Source organism: Peromyscus eremicus, chromosome 5 (genome assembly GCF_949786415.1).
Source record: "Peromyscus eremicus chromosome 5, PerEre_H2_v1, whole genome shotgun sequence".
Taxonomy (NCBI): Eukaryota; Metazoa; Chordata; class Mammalia; order Rodentia; family Cricetidae; genus Peromyscus; species Peromyscus eremicus.
This window is the reverse complement of record NC_081420.1, coordinates 74796427-74820634: the sequence shown is the minus strand read 5'-3', so window position 1 is coordinate 74820634 and position 24208 is coordinate 74796427. Positions and strand designations below refer to the sequence as shown.

At 45.5% G+C, this 24208-nt stretch overlaps 1 protein-coding gene across 1 annotated transcript; it reads left to right on the top strand.

The window, feature by feature from the left end:
- Window positions 1-228: 228 nt before the first annotated feature.
- Window positions 229-22918, top strand: Map3k8 (mitogen-activated protein kinase kinase kinase 8). The gene is made up of 8 exons (XM_059263723.1): window positions 229-718; window positions 4193-4551; window positions 10635-10802; window positions 13103-13364; window positions 14909-15015; window positions 19647-19799; window positions 20410-20656; window positions 21872-22918. Exons 2-8 carry the CDS (start codon window positions 4216-4218, stop codon window positions 22000-22002), a joined length of 1404 nt encoding a protein of 467 aa, XP_059119706.1. The 5' UTR covers window positions 229-718; window positions 4193-4215; the 3' UTR covers window positions 22003-22918.
- The last annotated feature ends 1290 nt before the right edge of the window (window positions 22919-24208 follow it).

The window sequence follows — 24208 nt, the reverse complement described above, 5'->3', positions numbered from 1 at the left end:
GAGGGGTGGGTCCTCAGGGGCGCTCCGCCCGGTCCCGCCTCCATCTCCACCCCGCGCCCCGGGGCCCAAGGGTGGGAGGACGGAATTTCCCAGCGCGGGGGCTCCCGTGTCCCCGGCCAGCCAGCAGGCCCTTTCTGTTTACCGAGAGAAAGGGGAAATGGAAAAGGCGGGGAGGAGGCTGGCGTTTGCTACGCCGCCCCGGGGCCGGTTCAGACGCCGAGAGTCAGGGGCCAGCAGCGCACGGTGCTCCCGCAGCGCACGAGTCCTCCCGCGGCCCTTTGCCCGCTCTCCAGCGTCCGCCACCCGCCCTCGGGACCCCAGCACTCCTGGCTCCCGCAGGCAAGCCACCCACTGCCTACCTAGCCCGAGCTCTGGGTGGGCACTTGGAACACTCAGGTAACAGAGTTTGGGGTGCCTTGGGTGTGTTTCCGGGGCGCACCTCCTAAGTGTCCGGGAGTTCCCACTCTGAAACGGAGCGTGCCTCCCACCACGGGAGCCTCGGGTGGCCTGCTGCACGCAGGTACAGCTGGAAAGCACCTTGCGCAAGGAGGCGGGAGGTGGACTCACGGCTCCTCCCCCTTCCTCCTTCTTCCCGGATTCCGGGTGACCAGTCAGTGTCGGCCTGGGCTGTGGCTGGGGAAGTGAGGACCCGCGCTCTCCGCGTCTCCCGCGGGAGACGCTGCTGCTTCGACAGCTGCGCCCTGGTTGCTGAGCCTGGGTGAGTGCAACTAGGAGGCTGTAAGACCTCACTACCTTCGCTCTGTCGCTGGGCACTTTTACAATATGCAAGCTCCTTTAGGCTTGGTTATCTTATGGGGCCAGGTGGACCAGGAGGGAGTGTGGAAAAACATATTTGGATCTAGAAGTGGGGGGCATCGTTTTTTGATAAAAACTGAGGCGGGGGGGGGGAGCCAATATGCTTGTTTAACATTATAAGGCTTCCTGCTGAGGCGCCCAACTCTGATGGATTGAGGCTAGTGTGCTCTGGTTCTTAAAGAGTATCCTATTAAGAAAATAGGGACAGAATAGTTGAGGTGTTTGGAATTTTTGAAGTGGATTTGGTTCTGCAGGGCTGAAAAGCAAGCATCTTTCTGGGACTTTTTCAAAAGAAAAATATATTAAGAAATGTGTCCTGAGGAGTAATGGGTTGTTTCAGTGGGGGAAAATCCTTTTAAAAATGGGAAGTAACACAAGGTATCATTCCCCCATTGCCGGGCAGAATATCAAGACTGTGTAGTCTGCATTCACTTGCTGGGAAGGTTTGTTTGTGTGGATGGAAGCAGCTGAGAGCCTTATACTCCTGTTTTTGATTTTTATAGCTGCTTCCTGAAATAATTCTGTTAATTTCTAGTTAATGTTTTGAAGTTTAATTACAAAAACTAGTCCCTTACTGCACTTGGAGCAGTCTGTAAAACTGGCCTAACTCCATTCTGCTAGGAGGTATGGAGTTTATGATGAAGATTTTTATCCCGAGTCCCGGAGCAGTCATTTTAAGCTGAGCGTGGTTGTCACTAAACTGGAATGCCTTCACCGTCCATGGACAGAAAGGGGCTCTGGCCTTGTGTAGCTCAGACATCGTTAGTATGTGGTCTGTTCAGTTGAGGCAGGAGGGTGCAGGGCCTTTTCATGTTCTAGAGGCTGTTGGGGCATCTAGGTTGCCGGGCAGCAGATCTCTGAGACAGGAGCCTCTCAGGAATTGAGCAAGCACCACAAAAAAAGTCTCAGAGTTAAACATTCCTCCATCTCCCTGCTCTCTCTCTCTCTCTCTCTCTCTCTCTCTCTCTCTCTCTTTCTCTCTCTCTCTCTCTGTGTGTGTGTGTGTGTGTATGTGTGTCCCTGCCCATTTGGTGTACGTGTGTGTGTGTGTGTGTGTGTGTGTGTGTGTGTCTGATTTCTTAGGCTTTAAGTGAAGCCTATGAGAGGAGCACACATTTTGCTTGAGATTTTCTGCAGGATTAAAACCTCAACCTGGTCTTCCTTTCTGAACAGTACAGTGACTTGGAACTATTTGGATTTCCCCTCTTTCTTGAGTCACGAACTTTATTTTCTGTTAGGTCACTTATTTTGATAATTCAGTTTGGGAGCCGTGGGTCCTTCCTTTACTCAAGGGGGCCCTAAAGTCAACCACTTTTAACTTCTGTTTTCCTAGTAAGTTCTACAGTTGTAGAAACTGCAACCAATAATAGCTCTGTGAAACTGAGGCCCAAAGTTCTCCTATTGGTTCGCAAAGCTCCCTGTGTAACTTGACAAGCTGGAGACTTGAATCACGATCTTCCTCAAAGACGTGTAAGATGTCTGAGAAGGCACTGTCTGGACCATTGTCTAGATTTAAGTGTGGTGATAACAGACATCAGCACGCTTCACGGGTTCGGGGCCCCCCTCCCACCTTTGTTTCAGCATGGACACAGTCTTTAAAAGCTCACCAAGGAGTAGTCTGGGGACAAGGCAGCAAATCCGACTTTCAGATGAGAAAGGAGGCTGGCGTGGCATCTGCTGAGCAAGGGCCACATCTCAGTCCTTGGCATAGCTTTCCTTACTACATCCCAGACAAAGGTACCATGTGCACAGGAGCTTCTTTAACTGGAATGTAGCTGCTGTTATTATCTCCACCTGGGGGAAATCAAGGTACAGAGAGCTCATGGTACTTGCCCAACATCTCATAGGCACTGAGGTTGATGGTGAAATTTGGCCATAAGGAAAGGAATATTTAATGTGGCCTCGATGTTAGATACTTTCCTCAGAGTAGTTTGTACATCAGAGGCACATGACTTGGTCATGTGTGCAGGTGGCCCCAGGTAGAAGTTTCCAGGATCTTTGAACTGAAGCTCCAAGTTGATACAGGTGCATGGCTTTGGTGGAATAATACCTTGTTACCTTGTGTATGTATATTGGTGTAATATATGTACATGTACATGTTTGTGTATATATTTCATGCAGGTGTACATGCATGGTGCACATATGTGCTGGTGCATGTGAAGGTTAGAAGTCAAAATTAGGTGTCTTCCTCACCTTACTTTCTGAGGCAGCTCTTTCACTAAACCTAGAGCTTATGGGTTGGTTCAGCTGGGATTGCTAGCTAGTGAGCTCTAGGGACCCGCCTGTCTCCATACCCCAGCACTGTGATGCGTGCCAAGCACCTGTGCTTTTAAGAACCCAAAGTACCTTCCAGAGAGGCTATGCTTTCTAGAGCAAGGTGGTTTAAGTCAGACAGGCTTTGAAATTCTCTTAGATCTCCAAGCCGCTCTTATCTTTTCTCCTTTGTAGTGGAGCCGAGTTATCTTAAGACCCGGGGAACCAGTGTCACTTTTTATTACTGTGTTTGCCTTCTTTTGTCACCTACATTTCCTGAGTGTGGCACCTGATTGTGTGGGACTGAAATGTCACCTTGGCTAGTGAAGTCAGTTGATCTTCACCTGAGCCTTGCTTCTAACAAATTTGGCTTCCCTGGCCTCTTTCTACTACTAAAGCTTCTCCAGGCCAGTTGGTCTAAGTACTAACTTTGCTTTCTGGGACCCTCGAGATGTGTGTGCTTTGTGCTATTAAAAAATTTCAGGTGTCCAGAGGGAACTGTGGCTCACAGGTCAATGAGTCAGTCACCTTTGTTATCTTGTTTATCTTGGGCACAGCTTAGATCCTGGGCCCCTGTTCCTTTCTAAAGAGCCGTTTGATTTATTCACACTAGATTTTCCCCCACAAACTTAACTTCTCACTACCCCACTTGCTCCAATCAAACTCTGTTTTGCATTCCTTCTTCTCTCTTGGGACTTAGCTTATTTGCCAGGTCGGTTCCTGAATTTTAGTCAAGTAGTTCTTTTTCTTTCAAGCCACGGGCGATCTTTTTGGGGGAACAATGACGTTGTGCAAGGTCCGTGGCTTTAAAAAACAGGAGCCTTCGTCTTCAGAGAGCCCTGGACTGCTCTTTCCTGTGTTTGTGTTTAGTGAAAGTTTGTTTTCAGTAGCTAGAGCTGATGCCACAGTGAGTAAGTCCCCAGCACTCTGCATCTCAGGTTTCCCCCTGCAAAGTGAGCTGGGCTAAAGATTATCTAAGGTCCCTTTGAACGTGGCAGTGCCCACATGAATTCACACGTGTGAGTAAAGAAGAATCCTCGTTATGAACAGAGGCACGGAGGCCCTTTGGTCTCCGATTCAAACACATTGTAGTGAAGGAAATGTTTGTGTTTCTTTATAATAGACTCCCCAGCAGGCACCACAGTGATGGAGTTCATGAGCACGGGAAGTGACGAGAAAGAAGAGATTGATTTATTAATCAAGCACTTAAACGTGTCGGAAGTCATCGACATAATGGAAAACCTTTACGGAAGTGAAGAACAAGCAGTATATGAGCCCAGTCTGATGACCACGTGTCCAGACAGTAACCAGAACAAGGACCGTTCGGAGCCACTGCTTCGGAGTGGCCAGGAGGTGCCCTGGCTGTCATCTGTCAGATACGGGACCGTGGAGGATCTACTTGCATTTGCAAACCATATATCTAACACCGCAAAGCATTTTTATGGACGTCGGCCGCAAGAATCTGGGATTTTATTAAATATGGTATGTTTCTTCTGATCAGTTGAGTGCTGTGTGTGCAGCTTTACTGGTATGGCTTCATTGAATGCAGAGTGGCATTGACCGTGGCTTAGGATGGCTGCCAGATATGAGTTTTAAAGAATGTAGTTATTGGTAAGAATTACCTCTGTGTTAACCGTGAGAAGGAAATCTTCACACAAGCTCCGTTGCAGAGGCCTGTAATTTAGTAGTAATTCTATGAAGACGCGATTATGAATATACTTTGTGTTTTCAGGGATAGGGCGTGCTAGGTAAGCACTGCACCCCTGAACTAAACCCCCAGCCCTTACAGATGTATTTTAACACATCCTTTAAAGGCACATTCACTATATACACAAAAGAGAGGGTCTTAATGGGAGTCCACCAGCCAAGAGACGAATAAATGCTGTCTTAATAGTGTTGAAAACTGTATTATTTTCTCCTCTTATCACATGCAGCTTGTAGGTAGCAAATAGCTATCCACAGATTCACTCTCTTTAAGTGGCGATGACCCACAGTGATGGAGTTGTGGAGTCATCCCAAGTATGTAGATAGTCCCCAAAATATTGTGACAACTCTTTGTTGCCACAATAGTTGGTCAGGTGGAGTGTTTAGGTGTGCCTGGCATTCTGTCAGGTCCTTGGTGTGTTAGAGGTGAACACGTGGGCGGTGATTAAAAGGTGACTTAATTTTGTAAAAAGGACAGCTTGCAAAAGAGTAGGTGGTAAGTCACAAACATGCCTGTTGATAGAGGCAGCTCTCTTTCCCTTGGTGTGTACAAATGGCAGCATGGCCCATGCTGGGGCCGCTGTTGCTGAAAAGCCTGAATTGGGACAAAGGAAATAATAATAATAATAATAATAATAATAATAATAATAATAATAATAATTTTTTAATTGTCCCACATTCATTCAATGAAAAACAGCACAGTAATTTAGGTCAGCTATGTAGCGAGTTGTTTTGTTGCGAGTCAATTGTGTTTGGCTCAGAAAGAAGCAAGCTCACATTGGGCATCAGGGCGTGACTTCCTTTGGTGTGGATCTACCACGCTGCAGTTAACAGTGAACGAAAGGCTCTGTCTTTAGAGTATGACTTCATTTTATCAATGGGAATTCGTCATTTGAAGCGGGAGCCATACCTGGTTTCCTCAGCCAGAGTAAGACTAGGGGAGGGTGCTTCAGAATAATACACATGTGGTCAGTGGCAGATACGGTGCTGATGCAGTTCTGATGCTTCAAAATAATACACGTGTGGTCAGTGGCAGACACGGTGCTGATGCAGTTCTGATGCTTCAAAATAATACACATGTGGTCAGTGGCAGACACGGTGCTGATGCAGTTCTGATGCTTCAGAATAATACACATGTGGTCAGTGGCAGACACGGTGCTGATGCAGTTCTGGTGCTTCAGAATAATACACATGTGGTCAGTGGCAGACACGGTGCTGATGCAGTTCTGATGCTTCAGAATAATACACATGTGGTCAGTGGCAGACACGGTGCTGATGCAGTTCTTTCGGTTTTCCACACATTTGACAAATAAAGACAAGCAGAACGAACTAATTGTCTTTGCTTGTAAATGTAGAGAAACGGAGGTTTCTCTGTACTTTTCCCTTCGCCGTTTCTTGTGTCTGCCCTCACCGAGGAGAGATGGATCATGGTCCGTGTACACATGGGAATGCTAGGAAAATTTTTAAAGGATACCAAAAAGTAGCTTCTTGCTTCTTTTTAGGAGTAGAACCAGAAGAGCTCATGCAGAAAGGACCGGAAACCCCAGTCATTAGAAGGAAGTAAAAACTTGGCCAGCAAAGGCTCAAGTGAGGAGGCTCTGCCTTTCATGCCTTGCCAGAGAGCCCATGCTCGATAAATGAGCAACTCCAACTAAAAAGAAAATGTGAGAATCAAAGATACCATCAAGGCATGGGTCTTAAGAATCTTAAAAAACACTTGTATTTTTTTTTAATACTGATGAATATAAAATATAAAGCAAGGTGACCAAAATAAATGAAATGATGGGGAGCAGAATGAAATTATAACCCACAGGCCTGTGGGTCTGGCCCCATTAGGCCTGGGGACTGTGCCTCTGGGGACTGTGTTTGACTTTCCTGTCGCTGGCATTAAAAATGAAACTGCTCTCTAAGGCTAGTGGTAATCTTTCACAGCTCTGTGCTTTATACCTGATTGCCTGTGCATTGGTCTTCAGTCAGAGCCAGCCTGACACACAGCTGGCTTTTAATATCATTGACTCTGGCATGGTACCTTTTGTGGAGCCGTCCATCCTGTAGTCAAGATCTTTCTTTTCTCATCCTTCATCTACGGACTTGGCAAAGCTGTGCACTTTGGGCTAGCTTTGCTTAGAGAACTAGCTGCCACCTAGACTGGGTCCTTAGTAAAATGTATCCATAAAAGCTTCCTACACAGGGATAGAAGCCTTTATTCAAACATCTATTTGTTCATTTGCTAGACGTAGCGGGGACAGCCACAGTGTATCAGGCTGTTCCAGGTGCTGGATAGAGTTCTGAGTAGTTTGTGTCACAGCGAGCTGTGTGCCTGCTGTGTGCAGGAGGCAAGTGAGCAGGTAACACAGCACTGTGTGCCCAGCCACAATCTGTGTACACCCTGAAAGCCTTGGAGATGATTAGACAGGATTCTCACACCCATGAGTGTGAGGAAGGGAAGGGGAAAGGAGGATGTCGGCACAGGCTTCCAGGAGGAATTGGTACCCATGCCAGGGTGTAAACATCAAGCTGGTAAATGAAGTGAAGATTGTTTCAGGGGGAGAGACAGCATGTGCAAAAGTCAGAGGCAGAGAGACCTGGTGTGCTCAGGCAGCCAACACCCACAGTGCTGCCAAGTTAATTAGACAGGGTGAGGACTGCAGATTAAAACAATACCCCAAAGCATGGGCATGTTGGAGGAGTTCTCCCCGGGTGTGGATTTATGTGTGCCATTTCCCTTAAAATAATATATGTTAAAGATTGTACTAGCGTCCAACAGAATCCAAGGAAAGAACACCAAGAGACCAACCCAGGAACTGCTCTATGTCAGTGCAAAGTTATTTGTTTATAACCAGTTCATAGGTGATCTGGAGAGGATTTTAAAAAGAGTCCCCAAGCACTCAACTCTGGGGGTTGTATGTGGATCTGAACACCCCCACCCACACCCTGGATTCTACTATTTATTTACGACAAATAGTGGCATTTGGAGTGGTGATTCTCAGGGATTAGTCAAGGAGTTAGAGCTTCTCAAATTGAAGAGTCCAGCCTTCTACCCAATGTTTGAACCAGGCAGTCCACAATACTGGGTAGAATGTTCTGGTTTGTTCCTCCAGACCGATTAGGAAGAACCATCACACATGGCATCCAGTGCCTCATTTGTCAAGTCCTGACCATAAGAACGTTTCCTCTTGTATTCAATCAAATCCATCTCTGGCTGGCCCTTGCCTTAGAGTCGACCCTCTGCCCCGCTCCTATCCCCAGTAAGTGCATATGATGAGTAGTGGTGATAGCTGAGAGTTAAGACCCTGGTATGTCCTTTGCCTTTGGAATGGAAACCCTTTCTACCTGCCTTACCAACCGGAACTGAACATGGGGGTCCACTCATGTCACCAGGAAAGTAGGAGAGACATAGCTTTGCCTTTGTTTTTTAGATAATCTGTTTCCATGGATGTAGCTGAAGACTACTTCTACTTCGTAGGAACCAGGTCACACAGCTCACTCAATAAAATACCTAAGAAATTTCCCAGACACTGCCCTCTGTGTCGTTTAGTATAGATAACAGCAATTTGGATGAGGGACTAGAACGCTTATGTCTAGTGTCTGCCCTTGAAAGTGACTTCGGTGAGTTGGAGAATTGGCAGAAATGAACAGCACAGGCTTCTGCAAGATTGTTTAGAGGGGACCCTAGAAAGGAGGAGATTAAAGCTAGAAATGCACGTCAGTCTCAAGAAGGAAGACCTGGTGTTAGGGAAAGAGCTAGGACTCTGAATTGCACACTGGCTGGGACTTGGGCCTCACCGGGTGAGTTTGGGAGGCTTTGAAGGACTGAGTCTGCACCCTAGCATGGCTTTAATTACAGCCTTCTGGAACTCCAAAGGCTCTTACACCAAGAGTGGGAGCTCTGGCTTTGGGGTTGGGCAGACCTGAGTGCAAATCCTAATTCTGGCACTGATTAAAGAGTTGCTTCACCTCCGGAAGCCAGCCTCAGCCATGAAATGGAAATAAAAATAGACCCGAGCTCAGGATGGCTGTAGACTTTAATGAGATAATGCAAGACAGCAGCGCTGCACCTGGCCCCTAATTAGCTCTCGGTGTGGTGGCTGTTTCTTCCCTCTGTCCACTTGCATAGAGTAAGGGGGTGGAGCTGGGTCATCACACACTTAGTTCTGTCAAAAGCCAAACTTTCACGAGCATGGGTCAAACCCTGAGGTGGTTATCTAGAGTTGTTCTGTGAATGACAAGAAGGGGACCCCCCAGCAAGTGCTGCCAGGGCCCTCACTCTGTCTAAGTATGGGAGACACCACCATCAATATCCTCAGCACACTGCAAATGAGGTCTACAGTGACAAGAAATGACACTTATGTGGAGAGGCAGTCATCGTATTTTAAATGAGACAAGATCATGGTTTCTATTTACTTCCTGGAAGGACCTGGATGGGGTCCCCCTCAGCAAAAGCACCCTGTAAATACTTGTTTTAGATTTAGTGATTTCTGTGTTTCCAAGCATTGGGTTATTCTTCACTTGATTTCCTGACGAACAGTGAGCACATGTTTGTGGACTGGAGAGCTCATTAGCCGTGATGGAGGTTGAGTGAACAGCCCTTATGAGGCCCATGCCCATAATGATGAGCAGAAGCCTGGATGCACCTGCGGTAGGATCGGATGCCTGTTCTTCTCCTATGGGATAGGCTTAGGGGTTCCACATTCTCTTCAGCTCTTGAGGTAGCTCAGTACTATTTCAATCAGAAGTCCTGGATTGATATCGCAGGCCATAATATCACTAGTCACACTGAGGAAACAGCTGCATTTGGGGAGACTATCCCTTAGAACACTTTAGACATTTTTTAAGGCATGTGTTCCAGGCCATGTTTCCCATGGACTACCATTTTATTTCAATTGTGATATTCACTTTGCATTGATCTATTTATTGTTTTGGAGACAGGCTTGGCGTGTAGCCCTGACTGGCCTGGCCCTCACCATTCTTTTGCCCCAGCCTTCCCAGTGCTGGTACTTCTGTAGTGTCCCACCATAGTGGGCATCCTGTGATCCCACATTGCTCTCAGGGTATAGCTCTTGATGTTTTAGCTGACTGGTTTTGTTTTTGTTTTGTTCTTTGTGCTGAAGCATGTTTTGTTGTTGTTGTTGTTGTTTATGTATGCCGTGCTGGACATCAACCCCAGGACCTTGTACACACTAGGCATGTGTTCTACCACTGAGCTATCCTCCCAGCCCTGAGTCTACTCGTTCTGAAAGACCTGATTCTAAAGGTTTTCTTGCCCACGAGCCCTTAGAAGTCTGGACCTGCCCATCTCTGCTTATGGCTGCCTCCTTGGCACCAAACCCATTCCAGGGCACATAATAGGCACACTGTAAAATTCAGCGAGGAAGCCAAAGAGAAACAGCTCTGCCCTTCCTTATTTATGAAGCATTGTCAACTCATGACTCTGGCATCACACACTAGTTCCACAGTCCTCCCTGAGCCTCAGTTAATTTCCACGCTCGCTCGCTTGCTCTCTCTCTGTGCATCATGTGTGAGTAATAGCTATGCAGACGAACAGGTTAGTGCATTTTAATAGAAACAAGTCAATCTCCAGGCACGAATGCATCCTTTATTTTCAGTCTTTGGGTCACAGTTGTCAGACTCCCTAGATAAATAATTTCTCAGCTTCTCTTTGGCAGCTAACTACTCACAAGCATTTGGAAATATGAGCAGGTTGGACCAGGAACTTGTGTCTGTTACAAGCTTTCTCTGTCTTGCTCAAGGTCTAAATATAGCCTGTAATGTCAGAATGACTCGTGGTACCACTGCATTGAATGTTTCTAAAATAGCCTCTATGGACTGGACTTCACCTCAGCATCTGTATCTCCTCACAGGTAATCAGTCCCCAGAACGGACGCTACCAAATCGACTCAGATGTTCTCCTCGTCCCTTGGAAGCTGACTTACAGGAACATCGGCTCTGGTTTCGTTCCTCGGGGGGCCTTTGGAAAAGTGTACTTAGCCCAAGACATGAAGACCAAGAAAAGAATGGCATGCAAACTGGTGTGTTCATCCACACTGTGTGTCTGACTTCCTGGCTTTGGGTTATTTACCATGACCCAAGGTTCTGTCCTTACACTGGGTTTTACTTAAGATTCCTGCCCCAGAGTGTCTGTCATTTCTGGAGTGGCTGGTGATCTGGAGCAATTCAGTTCCTACATCTCAGTTGTGACCTAGGACCATTCAGCCCCTATATCTCTACTTAGGTGTCTTGGAGCTTGTAATCTAATTAAAAGAATGGTTTGGTGTGTTTAGCTTGGATAATACCATCTCCCTTAGATGGGAGTGGGGGAGCTTGCCTGAGATAGAAGAGTAGATCTGTGTGTAGCTCTTGTTTACTGGGGAGAGGTCCATGGCAGGCAACAGAGATTAGGAAAACAGGATGTTCCTCAGGACTGCAGATTCATAGGGTTGAATTCAAGGGTACCAATTGCTGAAAGAACCCCATCTCTTACTAAGCAATGACGGCTTAAAAATTAATGTATTGCTACTTCAGAAGACTGCTGGGCAAACTCTGGCAGCTGAGAATGTACACATCCGGAGTGACCCAATAACTCCATTGCTTAGTTACGCCCAGCAGAGAGGTGTGTCCATATGCGTGACTATTTTGGGCTGTTCATTTCAGCATTGTTTGCTGAAGCCTTCTGGGAACTTCCAGGTACCAATAGGTGGATATTTATGCTCTGGAACACTGGACCACAAAGACAATGAATGGTTTACAGCTAAAGAAGTTTGGATGCATCTCAGAACCCTTAAGTTCAGACAGCTAGACACAAAGTAAGATCTATTGTATGAGATCCCATTCATAGTAAGTACAGAAACAGGACCGCAAATCCCTCTGCTAGATGCTGTGATCACGGGGCACCCTTGCAACATAGTGACTGAAAAGGGTCAGGGGGATTCCTGGTGGAGCCTGGCACTTTTATTTCAGTCGGGAATCACAGTTGTAAGCCCAGTGGATGATTCCTTGGGCTTAACACCACACCATTTTAAAGTGTGAAGAAGTTAAGTACCATTTTCTACTCTTTTGCGGCGCTTGGAAACAAACCCAGAACCTCACCTAGCCCTAGTGTAGTGTTTGCTCTTGATTTAGCAAAGAAGTAAAATAAAGAGTAGTTGCCAGATCCCATGTGTCCGTGTCTCGTACTAACCTCAAGACCAACCGTATCTTTAACTTGTTCTTTCGTTATGATTCACTAGATAAGTCTTTAATCCCAGCACTTGGGAGGTAGATCCAGGACAATCTGGTCTATATAGTGAGTTCCCTGCCAGCCAAGGCTACAGAGTGAGACACCCCTCACCCCAATCTAAAAAAAGATTGACTGGATAATCTATATTAAAGGGAAAATAAGACTTATAGTAAGCTTTTTGAAGCTTCTATCTAGAGTGACCCTTCCAAACTGTAAACTATCTAGAGACCTTTTATTAAAAAAAAAATTAAAAAATACTTACAAACTTTTATAAGAGTTTTTTTTTAATTTTTAAATTTCAAAATCCTATTTTTAAATTTTAATACAAAAGCGTGGGAAAATGGCTTTGTGGGTTAGTTGTCCTTTTGGTGTTTGTTATATTTAAACATTTGAGGAGAGTATTTTTCTTAAGAAAATCAATTATACAATTAAAAATCTCAGACAGGCACAAAAGGATGGAGGCTTGTGGGTGGGGTCCCCTTCCTTAATACGACCACTGCTGGGAACTTCTTATCTTTCCAGATGTGTGCATATCATCATTTTAGAATAATATCTGAACTCCTACAATTTGCCTTTTCCCCTGACACGATGTTTGGAGACATTTTAAGAGTCTCTGCTGTATGAACACTACCTCTTATCACAGTTCTTATTGTTGGAGGACTGAGTTTTCATGGGATGTAGGGATGGGTGGGCACTTATTCTCAACCCATAGCTTGAGTATGAACTAAGGAACTAATGGCTTCATATTATCACACAATATGGTGAAATACTGAAAAAACACAGTATTCTGGGGGCCATGGAGAGGAGGATGTGTATTGGTCATAAGACATTCTCTTAGCTCATTCATTTTAAACTTTGTTTGGATTTCTAAATTCTAAATGAAATGAGTGTTTCCCCTACCTTGTTTTTTATGTTTAAAACATTTATATCTAAAGATGACATAATGCAGGAGCGGGTCTGTGGTAAATATTTTTGATACCACAGGGCCCTGTCATACACCTCTACATGTTCTTGTGTTAATTTGGCTTCTGGTTTGTGGGTTGATCTGTACTGTCTGGTTTTTGTTTGTTTTATCATCTTGAGGTTGTTTAGACTCTTACCCATGTTTTGTAGATTCCGGTGGATCAGTTTAAGCCATCGGATGTGGAAATCCAGGCCTGCTTCCGGCATGAGAACATTGCTGAATTATATGGTGCCATCCTATGGGGTGATACTGTCCATCTCTTCATGGAAGCAGGCGAGGGAGGGTCTGTTCTGGAGAAGCTGGAGAGCTGTGGGCCCATGAGAGAATTTGAAATTATTTGGGTGACGAAGCACGTTCTTAAGGGACTTGATTTCCTGCACTCCAAGAAAGTGATCCATCATGATATTAAACGTGAGTAGTGAGGTCTACCTTGTTGTGGTTTAGTGGGACTCACTAGATTGGAGACAAATGAGATGTTTTAACACTATCAGTGGCAGGCAGTACAGCTCCCTGCAAACACAGCTCATCTTCCTTTTCTGTGCCCCCAAAAGAACTCATAGAATGAAGCCCAGTCACTAAGAATGGTAGCAGTCAGAAGGGAGGGCGAGGACTGAACAATGGACCAGGACCAGGACCACATGTCTGTTGGGTGTGCTGCCTCTGTCCCTTGTATAGTGCTTTAAAAACAATAACGCAACACTGAGGGTGTGGCTCAGTGGTAGAATTCCTGCTTGGCCCAAACAAGGCCCTGGGTTTGATCCCCATCACACACATACACACACACACACACACACACACACACACACACACACTCACACACCACACTCACACACCACACACACACACCACATACCACACACACACACCACACACACACCACACACACACACACACACACCACACACACACCACACACACACCACACACACACCACACACACACACACTACACACACACCATGCACACACATCACACACACCACACACACACACTACACACACACCATGCACACACATACCACACACACCACACCACACACACACCACACACACACACACCACACACACACATCACACACCACACCACACACACCACACACACACACACACCACACACACACACACACACCACACCACACACACACACCACATCACACACATCACACACTACACACACCACACCACACACACACACACACACCACACACACCACACACACACACCACACCACACACATCACACACACACTCACACACACACACCATACACACCACACACACACACACACACACACACACACACCACACATACACCACAGACACCACACACACACCACACACACACCACACACACACACAAACACCACACTACACACATCACACACACACCACACACACCACACACACACCACACACATACACATGTACCACACTGAGGTGGGGAGGATGGGAGGGAGATTACTTAATGCAAACACACAGGCATATATTTTTGAGGAACAAATCTTCTTAATTTTGAGCCATAATTTGGCAAGAATTCATTAAACAATCTCTTAAAAAAACAAATTGCTGGAACTCAGCTATGATAAAGAAATAGAACAGACTCACTATAAATCTTTAATACCTAGCGACAAGCACAACGTTAACCAGAAAAAAACAACTTTACTTTTTTCTTTGTTAACAACAGTGTCTTGATAGTGGATGCTTATGTCTTAGAATTTGAAGCCCAAGCCCTGAGCTGTACTGACGGCTGCACTCACATAGGTCACACTGGGTGGGCTCTTGACAGGCCTCAGGTGGTTCTCCTGACCTCTCACCAACACTCTCTCCTGGGTGTGATCCACCTGTGTCGTCATCGGAAGCATTTCGTTCCGCTCTGACTGGGACGTGCTGCTCTAGACGATGTCTCCATGCTGTGTGAGGGTGTGTTGACTCACATTACAAGTCCTTCTCGTTGCAGCTAGCAATATTGTCTTCATGTCCACAAAAGCTGTTTTGGTCGACTTTGGCCTAAGTGTTCAAATGACTGAAGACGTCTATCTGCCCAAGGATCTCCGAGGAACAGAGGTAACTGCATTGGTGTGAAAATTGTTACTTTTGCGTTAAGAGTAGAAATGATAGTCTAGAAATGCTGTGGCAAGGGACAAAGAAGGGGTAAAATGACAACATTAAGTCATCATTGTCGCCAGAACAAACTCATTTTACTTCTCACCTTTATTCTGCTATTTATATAAGACTTTAAATATGTATGATCGTATTTATAGACATTATCTATTACTATGTTTATATATACAACACAAAGCACTTACCAACAGTCGAGTGCTGAAATAGAGGACCAGTTGAGCATCCCTAATCCAAAAGTCTAGAGAATGATGCAGGAGCTGGAGAGAGTTCTAAGATGCTTGCTGCACACGCCTGAGCACCTGAGTTTATATCCTGAGAACCCACATAAAGCCAAGTGTGGTAATTCCGTGCAACTGTGGTTAGGTGAGAGGCAGACAAGAGTTTTCCCCAAAGCTCGAAAGTGACCTGGAATACACAGCCGTAAATAAGAGATCCTGGCCCAAGGTAGAAAGTGTCCAATATGCAGCAATCTCTCTCTGTCTCTCTGTCTCTCTCTCTCTGTCTCTCTGTCTCTCTCTCTCTCTCTGTCTCTCTGTCTCTCTCTCATACACACACACACACACACACACACACACACACACGCGCGCACGCGCGCGCGCGCGCGCACGCAGAAATGCACACATCAGACAGATGAAAGATACACAAAAGATAAAAAAAAAAAAAAACACGTGTGTATGCAAATACCCCAAAATATGAACTCCCAAATCTGAGAGGTTTTTGGTTCCAAGCTTCTCGGACATGGGAAACTCAACTTGTAGATTCAGAATTCATCTCTTAAAACTGTTACAGAATGGTGGTCAAAATAGTTCGCTTAGTACTTTAAATGAATTATTTCTTCCTTAAAATAACTTCATTGTTGGTGAATAGTGTTATTATAGCAGAGAGGCGATTGCTGTTATTCTATTTTATAATAAAGTCATAAACATGGAGAGATTATAACACAATGCCTGAAGTTACACAGTTACACAGATCCTGAGCTTGAATTCTTAGAGAATAAAGATTTAGTTTCTTATTTTCTTAGTTCTTATTTTCTAAGGATTTGAGCTCTAAATTCTGAATAACTTTTTAACATAACTAACATGTTAGATATCAAAGTACTATGATGACTACTCCGTCTCTTGGTTCAGTTTGTCTTCAGTGTCCTGGGTGTTACGGTTTACTGAGGACTGACCACCAAGGCCTGTCTGTCTTTCATCCAGGGATAGTTTTAAGCCTGGAGTCATGCGCACAACACACCTTGTTTGAAGCTATAGTGATAAAATTGAACTAATCTGTGAATTGAAAACAAAACTCAACCTGGAAAGCTCTTCCTGGGTCTAAATGAGCTTCTGGAATTACTTTATTTTTATTTCTGTGAGATAGGTCCTGACTCTGCAGCCCAGGCTGACTTGGAATGCGTAGTCCTCCTGCCTCGGCCTCCCTAGTGCTGAGGTCATACTGGTTCTGTAGACCTTTTTTTTTTTTTTTTTTTAAATTAAAGAATGATTATTCCCCACATCTTAAGAGTGCTTTGCCACAGCAGAAAGTCTGATCAGCCTTAATGCTTAGGCCATTGTCTTTGGAAGGCATTTCAGCACTTTTTGGCATTAGTCAGGAGTTCAGATCTGGGACATTCCACCCTTTTCCCTGGAACCAGTTTGAGAAACAAACTCTTAATGGTATTAGAGAAGAAAAAAAATACCTTTTGCTTCCTGGCAGTGCAGTCAAGTTGAAAATTATGCAATGTTGGAGGAAAACTTGTATTTCTGGGATTCTCTACCAGGAGGGCTGGGTGGAGTCACATAGCTCAGTCCTCAATAGGGTTTCTTTTCATTTGAGTTTGCGGTAGCTCAGGCTGGCCTCAAATGCATTGGATAGCCTAGGCTGTCTTGTACTCAGTGTCCTCTTGCCCTGCCTCCTGTGTTCTAGAATTATGGGGCGTATAGCACCCATCTAGCTCCTGAGTAGTATTTAGATGAAGTCTTTTCAGCTAGTGTTAATTTCTATGTACTCGGTATAAAATGGGTCTTCGTGTCTGTTCTCACAAACCCTACCCCGCCCATTGTCTCTCTTCTACTGCGTGCTCACAAACTGAAGCTTGATTGTGACCAGTGTGAAAATGATTATGAAGTCCTGATGCAAATTTTCTGCAAGCCTGCTTTTACTCCTCATACTAAAGAGCAAATTAGGTATCACTAGCCAGGCAAGCAGGCAGATTTGCTTTCCATTAGAATGCAATGACTCAGCTGTTGGGAAGCCAATGACTATTTCAGAACTCTGCAGTATAGCTCACAAACTTCACCTCTGGTTCTCTCTCTCTCTCTCTCTCTTCTTATTCAGAGTGTTATACCATATCATGTCATATATACTCAAGTTTAATCTGACATGTATTTATTTGTTTTTAGTTACATGGTTCAGAGGAAAAAAATAGGAACAAAATACTAGAATTATTTTGCTGTGGTTTTTGTTCTTTATTTTTACAGTTCTTACTTTCTTCTGACTCTGGTATTAACTTCTATAACTTAACATTGAATGAAGTCATGCACATGGGTTCATGCAGACATATCCATGATAGTCTCTTTTCATTGCTATAAAACACTAAGGCCTGGACTCCGGCTTCAGGTTCAGGTTCCCCTGCACTGTCCTCATTCCTGGGGGATGGGGCAGACGTCTCTGGAGCAAGTACTGTCAGTTCTGACCCAAACCTTCCAGGCGGCCTGTCCAAAGACAGACCATTCTGAGCTGTCTGCTCTGGTTCTTCCGGGAGCTTGAGGAGGAAGAAACATTGAGCTGGAAGCTCCTGGCTGTGTGCCAGAGGGCCTGTGTGCCAGGCCACCATGCCAGACTGATATTGCCAGCTCCAAACGTAGGCTGGGTGTGCAGGCATATAGAACTGTGACACCACCCAAGCATACGGTCTGCTTTGTCCCTACTCTGTATGAGAGAGAGAGACACAAACTGAATACTGATACTGACAGTGAGCACGTATCATTTCTTTCTTGACTGTGTTTGATTATGGTAAGAAGTTTCAACAGGAAGTCCATTCTCTTGGCAAGTTGTAGATGTGTAACTCCTTGTTGACCGGAGGGTATAAAGTTGAATATTTAATTTTTTAACCCTGTGATTGAGATTGGATTTTTAAAAAAAAAAAAAAAGTCGAGAGACACATGCTGTTCATTGCAGGGCAAGTGGGTGGACAGAGAGCTCAGTGGTGCCGACTGGCTGAGGCAAAAGGAAGCCGGCAAGGAAGTGTGTTTTAGGAAGGACTTCAGCAGGCTGAGATGGGGAAACCGGGCAATTTCCCCAGTTTTTGTAAGCGAATTTTCTACTTATTTACTCAGAAATGAATTCTGAGAATGTTAACCCTTTCCTCATGTTCACATGACAGCGTAAAAACTTTTTAACACTGAAGCAGGGTAAATACTGTACCTGAACAGCTGGGGGTCAGGAGTGTTTCATACTCCCCTCTTCCTCCCCTCCTCCTCCTCTTCCTTTCCTTCCCCTTCCTTCTTTATTTCCTGTTTTCTTTTCTTTCTCCCCTCTCCTGTTCCTTCACTTATTCTTTTTTTTTCTTCCATTTGCTCTTGGAACATTTGTGTGTTGTTGTTGCTAGGAGATAATCCTGAGGATGGGACCCAAGTAGAAACAGAGGGTTCATTAGCCTGAAAGACAGCTAGCAGGGTATTCTCTTTAACTGTGGCCCGTCACATGAGGTCATATGTGGATTTTTCCACTGGTGGCATCATCCTGCTCCAAAGCTTCCAGTTTTGAAGTCCTCTGTACCTTTAAATTAGAGCTATTCACCCTGCGTTGTTAACTAGGATACTAACACTGTGTGTCTGTGCCAGCCCTAACTACAGATTCTTGGTGGCTAGGGCTTTCTTTTTTTTCCTCTTCCATCTTATATTTAGAAAAATAAAATTTAGAGAATTGCCCCACTTACTCAACATTGACTTGTGAAATCAAATGCAAATTATGCTGTATTTTGTTTATTAATTTTTTGTTGTTTTCTTGTTTTTAAAGACAAGGTCTCAGGCTGTAGCCCAGGCTATCCTTGAGCTTATGGCAATCCTCTTGTTTTATCCTTAGAACTTACACACTGTTGCTGCAGCGGGCATTTGCTGCTTAGTCCCTGGGATACCTGTCAGGTACAAATGACTCATTAGGGTCATTTTCCCAGCTTTACACTTAATTTTTGCAGGCTCTTCCTTTCTAAGCCATTGATGTAAATGCCCTGCAGGATTCTGCCACATTTTGGCAATTAAATGATAAACAGGAAAAGTATATGTGTAGTTTCATTTAAGTCTGAGAAGAATTGGTGTTTTAGTGGACAGTTGTCTATAACTGATGAATGTCTACAGACCAGTGGGACTTAGTAGGTTCAAAAATCTAGGCTCTTTGAAGTCAGATCTGCTGCGTGGGAAAGATGTTCTAGAGGACATCTCGGGATCCTCCTTGGCTTGAGGGGCACAGCAGTAGAGTTCCATCTGAAAGACAGAGCATGCAGCAAATATCACAGAGGCAGAGGAGCTGGCTTCTAGAACTGGGCGGGCAGAAGGAAGCCAGATGAATGATGCTTCCCTTGTCTCTTTCAGATATACATGAGCCCCGAGGTGATTCTGTGCAGGGGCCATTCCACCAAAGCCGACATCTACAGCCTTGGAGCCACACTCATCCACATGCAGACAGGCACCGCACCCTGGGTGAAGCGCTACCCTCGATCGTCCTATCCCTCTTACCTCTACATAGTAAGTGAGAATCAGCTGGGCTGGGGTGCAGTGAGCCCCACCATCTCATAGCACACCCAAGAGATGAAGTGATGGTAGAATTGTGACCCACGAGATGTGGTTGCATTCCATTATTAAAAAGGAAGTCTATTTTTAATGGAAACTGACCAAAATGAGAAGTTGACATAATTTGTATGCTATCCCATTATACTTTATGTGTGATAAAACACACTTAGAAGCACCAGGGTCCTACAACTCCGTCAGCCAAGGAAGGTGTACATGTTCTTTAAAATGTCTTTTTAAAAAAGAAAATGTAATGTTATTGCTTTCTGCTCCCTCAAACTCCCTCCCTTCTGCTGACAGCGTGTCCTAGAGTAGGGTGTGGGAAGGAGGCAGAAGCAGGCATTTCCCCATTAACTGCAGCCACCTCTGGACCCCCCCACGAGAAGCTGTCATTGCTAATTCAAACCCAGCATGTGCTTTGTGCTGCATTCAACCAAAGCTGGTTTAACTGCTGCTAGGAAGTTGACAGGTCTTTGCTAGGGGTCATGCAGTGGGATGTAGGTCGCTCCTCACTGTTTGAGTGTCGGTCTCTACGCCATCCGTGCTGACAGAGCTGCTTTGTTGGCAGATCCACAAGCAGGCACCTCCCCTGGAAGACATTGCGGGCGACTGCAGTCCAGGCATGAGGGAGCTGATAGAAGCCGCCCTGGAGAGGAACCCCAACCACCGTCCTAGAGCGGCAGACCTACTGAAACACGAAGCCCTGAATCCCCCTCCAGAGGACCAGCCACGATGTCAGAGTCTGGACTCTGCCCTCTTTGAACGGAAGAGGCTGCTGAGTAGGAAGGAGCTGGAACTTCCTGAGAACATTGCCGGTAGGTCACCCTGCTGTGTGCACGTGGGTGTATGTGTGCCCGTGTAGCCACTGGCCTTCCTCCTCCTGTCCACAGAAACCTCGGATGTCGGTCACGAAAGCACTTGGGTGTGGGGTGAGGATTGGAGTGGGGGATGAAGGCCAGGCATGGTGCACAGGCCTGTAATCCCAGCACTTGGATAGGGCAGTTAGAAGTTCAAGGTCAGCCTCAGCTCCTTGAGACCCTGTCTCAAAAGAAAAAGATGGGCCTGATGGCACAGGCAGGAAGACCACAAGGTCAAGGCCTGCCTGGGTTACAGAGTGAGTTCGAGGCTACCCTAGGCAGCTTAGTGAGACTGTCTTGAGATAAAATGTAAAACAGATGTTGGGGTTGTAACTTAGAGGCAGAACACTTGCCTGGCATGCACAAGGCCTGAGTTCTATCACCTGCAGCGCGCGCGGGAGCACACACACACACACACACACACACACACACACACACACACCAGGCACACCAGGCACGCCTTGGAAGGTTAAGACAGGAAGATTGCACAGACAGTAGCACAACATAGTGACCCCTTCCCTCAGACTGAAACAGAGAGGGGACTTGGAGTATCAGTATTTGAGAACCCAAGTGGAAGCCTTAGGAAAACACTTTTAATCGGCTCGCCGATCACCAAAATTCTAGCCCGTTTCAGTGTGAACGGAGGTAGCACAGTCGTTGGATGTCATCTCTGACTCACTTTATTTGGAAGAGAGGCTCTCATTTGACTTTGGAAGCCAATGGAGAGTGACGGCCCCGCAGTTCGGAATGTGTGGGTTTCTGGATAATTCGTTTTTGGCTGGAAGTTGCAGAGAAAGCACCTGGAGGAGGCACCTTTTAATTCACTCATGTAGACCCAAAACTCAGAGGTCAAGCCTGGAGTGCCTGTTTTACTTCATTCTTGTCTCATTTCTCTGTATCTAGTGGCGAAAGATGAGGTACTGAAAATCATGTCAGAGTTTCTACCTAATTCCTGGTCTTCGTTGGCCATTGGAACCCTGTGATCTATGTGCTTTTCCATAAGTAGCTCATGGTGTTCTTAAGGCTACCAGTGACAGAGCCAGAGCTGGGCCACGGTCTCTTGAGCCCCACGGGGTTGTTTCTTAGCAGAAGGGACATGTAGCTGTTACTTGCGGGTCTCCCTATCATTTTTTGTCATGGGTTTTTCTCATTATTCCCCTGTTCCCTCTGCAGACTCTTCATGCACGGGCAGCACCGAAGAGTCTGAGGTGCTCCGGAGACAGCGTTCCCTCTACATAGACCTCGGAGCTCTGGCCGGCTACTTCAATATTGTTCGGGGGCCACCAACCCTGGAATATGGCTGATGGATGGCTTTGTCCGCCACAAACTAGGATGGACATTTCTCTCCTGGATGTTGGCTTTGCAGACCCTGCACAGCAGCTCTGGAGAGGGAATTTTACCCATTTTTTGGGAGGGTCAGTGAGGCCTCATGACATATGAATGTCACTGCAATGTCCCCCTTTGTGAAGCTACTCTGGCATGTCCCAGGGCCCAAGGTTCTCATTTCTCAGGTGGTGGGACTGGACAGGATGGAGCAGAGAGCTCAGGGAAGGATCATTTCTGATGACAATTCCATTCACTGTATACTCTGCTGGACGTGTTAAAAAAAAGCCCTCATAAGATATTAACCTAAATTTCCTATTCTTGGTTCTTATTTAAGCATGGGATCTTCACTGGACTCAGAAGACCTGTTCTGTGTATATATTGGTGTGTATTATATGGTAATTCTTTGAGCCATGGTGGGTAGGCTCCAGTATAAGTTTAATTCATTGTATTTTGGGTGAATAGAACAACTTTAATATTACAGCAATATACTGGACTAGTGTCTTACAAATGGCCGGTTCACTCAGAGCCACCTGACAGTCAGTCACTAGAGACAGTTTCTGTTATGTTCCTATGGAAACACTGTGTACTGTACATGCTATGCTTAAAACATTTAAAACACAATGTTTTTAAATGTGGATAGAACTATGCAAACCACATAATTTCTGTACATCCCAAAGGATGAGAAGTGTGACCTTCAAGAAAGTGGAAGCTTTTGTAAATTCTTGGTGATGCTACATTTGTAATTAATGAGACTATTTTCTTTAAAGTGTTTCTATATTAAAATAGCATACTATGTATGTTTTATTCCAAATTCCTTCATGAATCTTTCATATACATATATGTATATATATTTTAACATTGTAAAGTGTGAGCATTCTTATTTAAAGTATATTTTTACATTATGCAAACGAAACTCAACAGTTTAGTCCAATGCAACTGGTCGAATAAATTGGATGAACTGAGTATTTTGTCTTCATTTTTGAAGAACGTGTGCCTCTCGGCTGAGTCACGGGGTTGGGGTAGATGTTGAAATGTTGTGTCTCAGGCACTGAAGACTTTGTCACTTGCTGGCTCCTCTGCTGCTGCCGTGGACCGCCTTCCTGGGGACTTGGCAAGCGCTCTTTCCTTGGGTACACTGAGGCAGACAGGCAAGCGTGAGCCACTGATGTGGGACAAGTGGGATTCCACTCTGTCTCGCGTCTTGTGTTTATACAGTTAGACCACCTTGAATGCAGGCTTGCGAGCTATTTACTCATGAATGCTAACGCTAATCCCTAACTTGCTTTTGTATAAGGCCAATCACATTCACCAAATACCTGAGACTTCATTCCCTAAGTGGAGAGGCTGCAACTTTCCACATCTGTTGGATACAGTGCACCTTGTCAGGGTACATTAGTCGGCATCCCAGCACTGTGAAACAGTGCCAGACAAGAGATGCCCGGCTTTCAGGAAGGGACTTACGGTTCAAGGTTTCAGAAGTTTCTCTCCATGGCTGTTTGACTCTGTTGCCTTTGGGCCTATTGTGAGGCAGTGTTTCACAGCAGGAGTGTGCAGTGGAGAATGGTGCCAGGAGAGAGATGTAGAGAGAGAAGAGAAACTGGAGCCCAATATTCCCTTCAAGATTACTGGCCCAGACGTCTGACTCTTTCCCTAGGCTGCTCCCTCCCTCTAGAGCCATGACCTGGGAATACGCCAGAGCCTTACCATGGTGTCTTGTGACACAGACATAAGACACACACTCTTCTTAGGGAACCTGAAGCATTTTGAGGTTCGTTGGTTGTTTTTCTCAAGAGCACAGAGCAGCTAAGAAGTGAGAATTGTGTTTGAGACTAGATCTTTCTGAATCCAAACTCAGGCCCATTTTCAGTCTGATGCTCAGGGAGTGACCACCTGCAAGTGAAGGACAGTCTCTGGGGAGACTCGGCACACACTGTGGGATGCAGTGTCCTGAGTGAGGGCAGGGGTGTGGGTACCAAGGACATGAGAGAACTTCAGCCTCAGAACTCTCCACTTGCATGACCCCTCCGTGACCCCAAATGAGGCCTGGAAAGACTTGGATCTGCCCTTGATTTGGAGGTGTCTATTAAAGGCATCTGAACTGGGAGGTCCCCTGCGACCTCCTGGCATTGTCCTCTGCCTGAAAAACACAGTAACTTGATCTTCGGTTGATGATGCAGTTCTGTG

Coding starts and splice junctions, on each gene's coding strand:
- Map3k8 (XM_059263723.1), top strand. CDS start 4,216: ATGGAGTTCATGAGCACGGGAAGTGACGAGAAAGAAGAGATTGATTTA. Junction 15,016..19,646: donor AGGATCTCCGAGGAACAGAG/GTAACTGCATTG, acceptor TGTCTCTTTCAG/ATATACATGAGCCCCGAGGT. Junction 20,657..21,871: donor ACTTCCTGAGAACATTGCCG/GTAGGTCACCCT, acceptor TTCCCTCTGCAG/ACTCTTCATGCACGGGCAGC.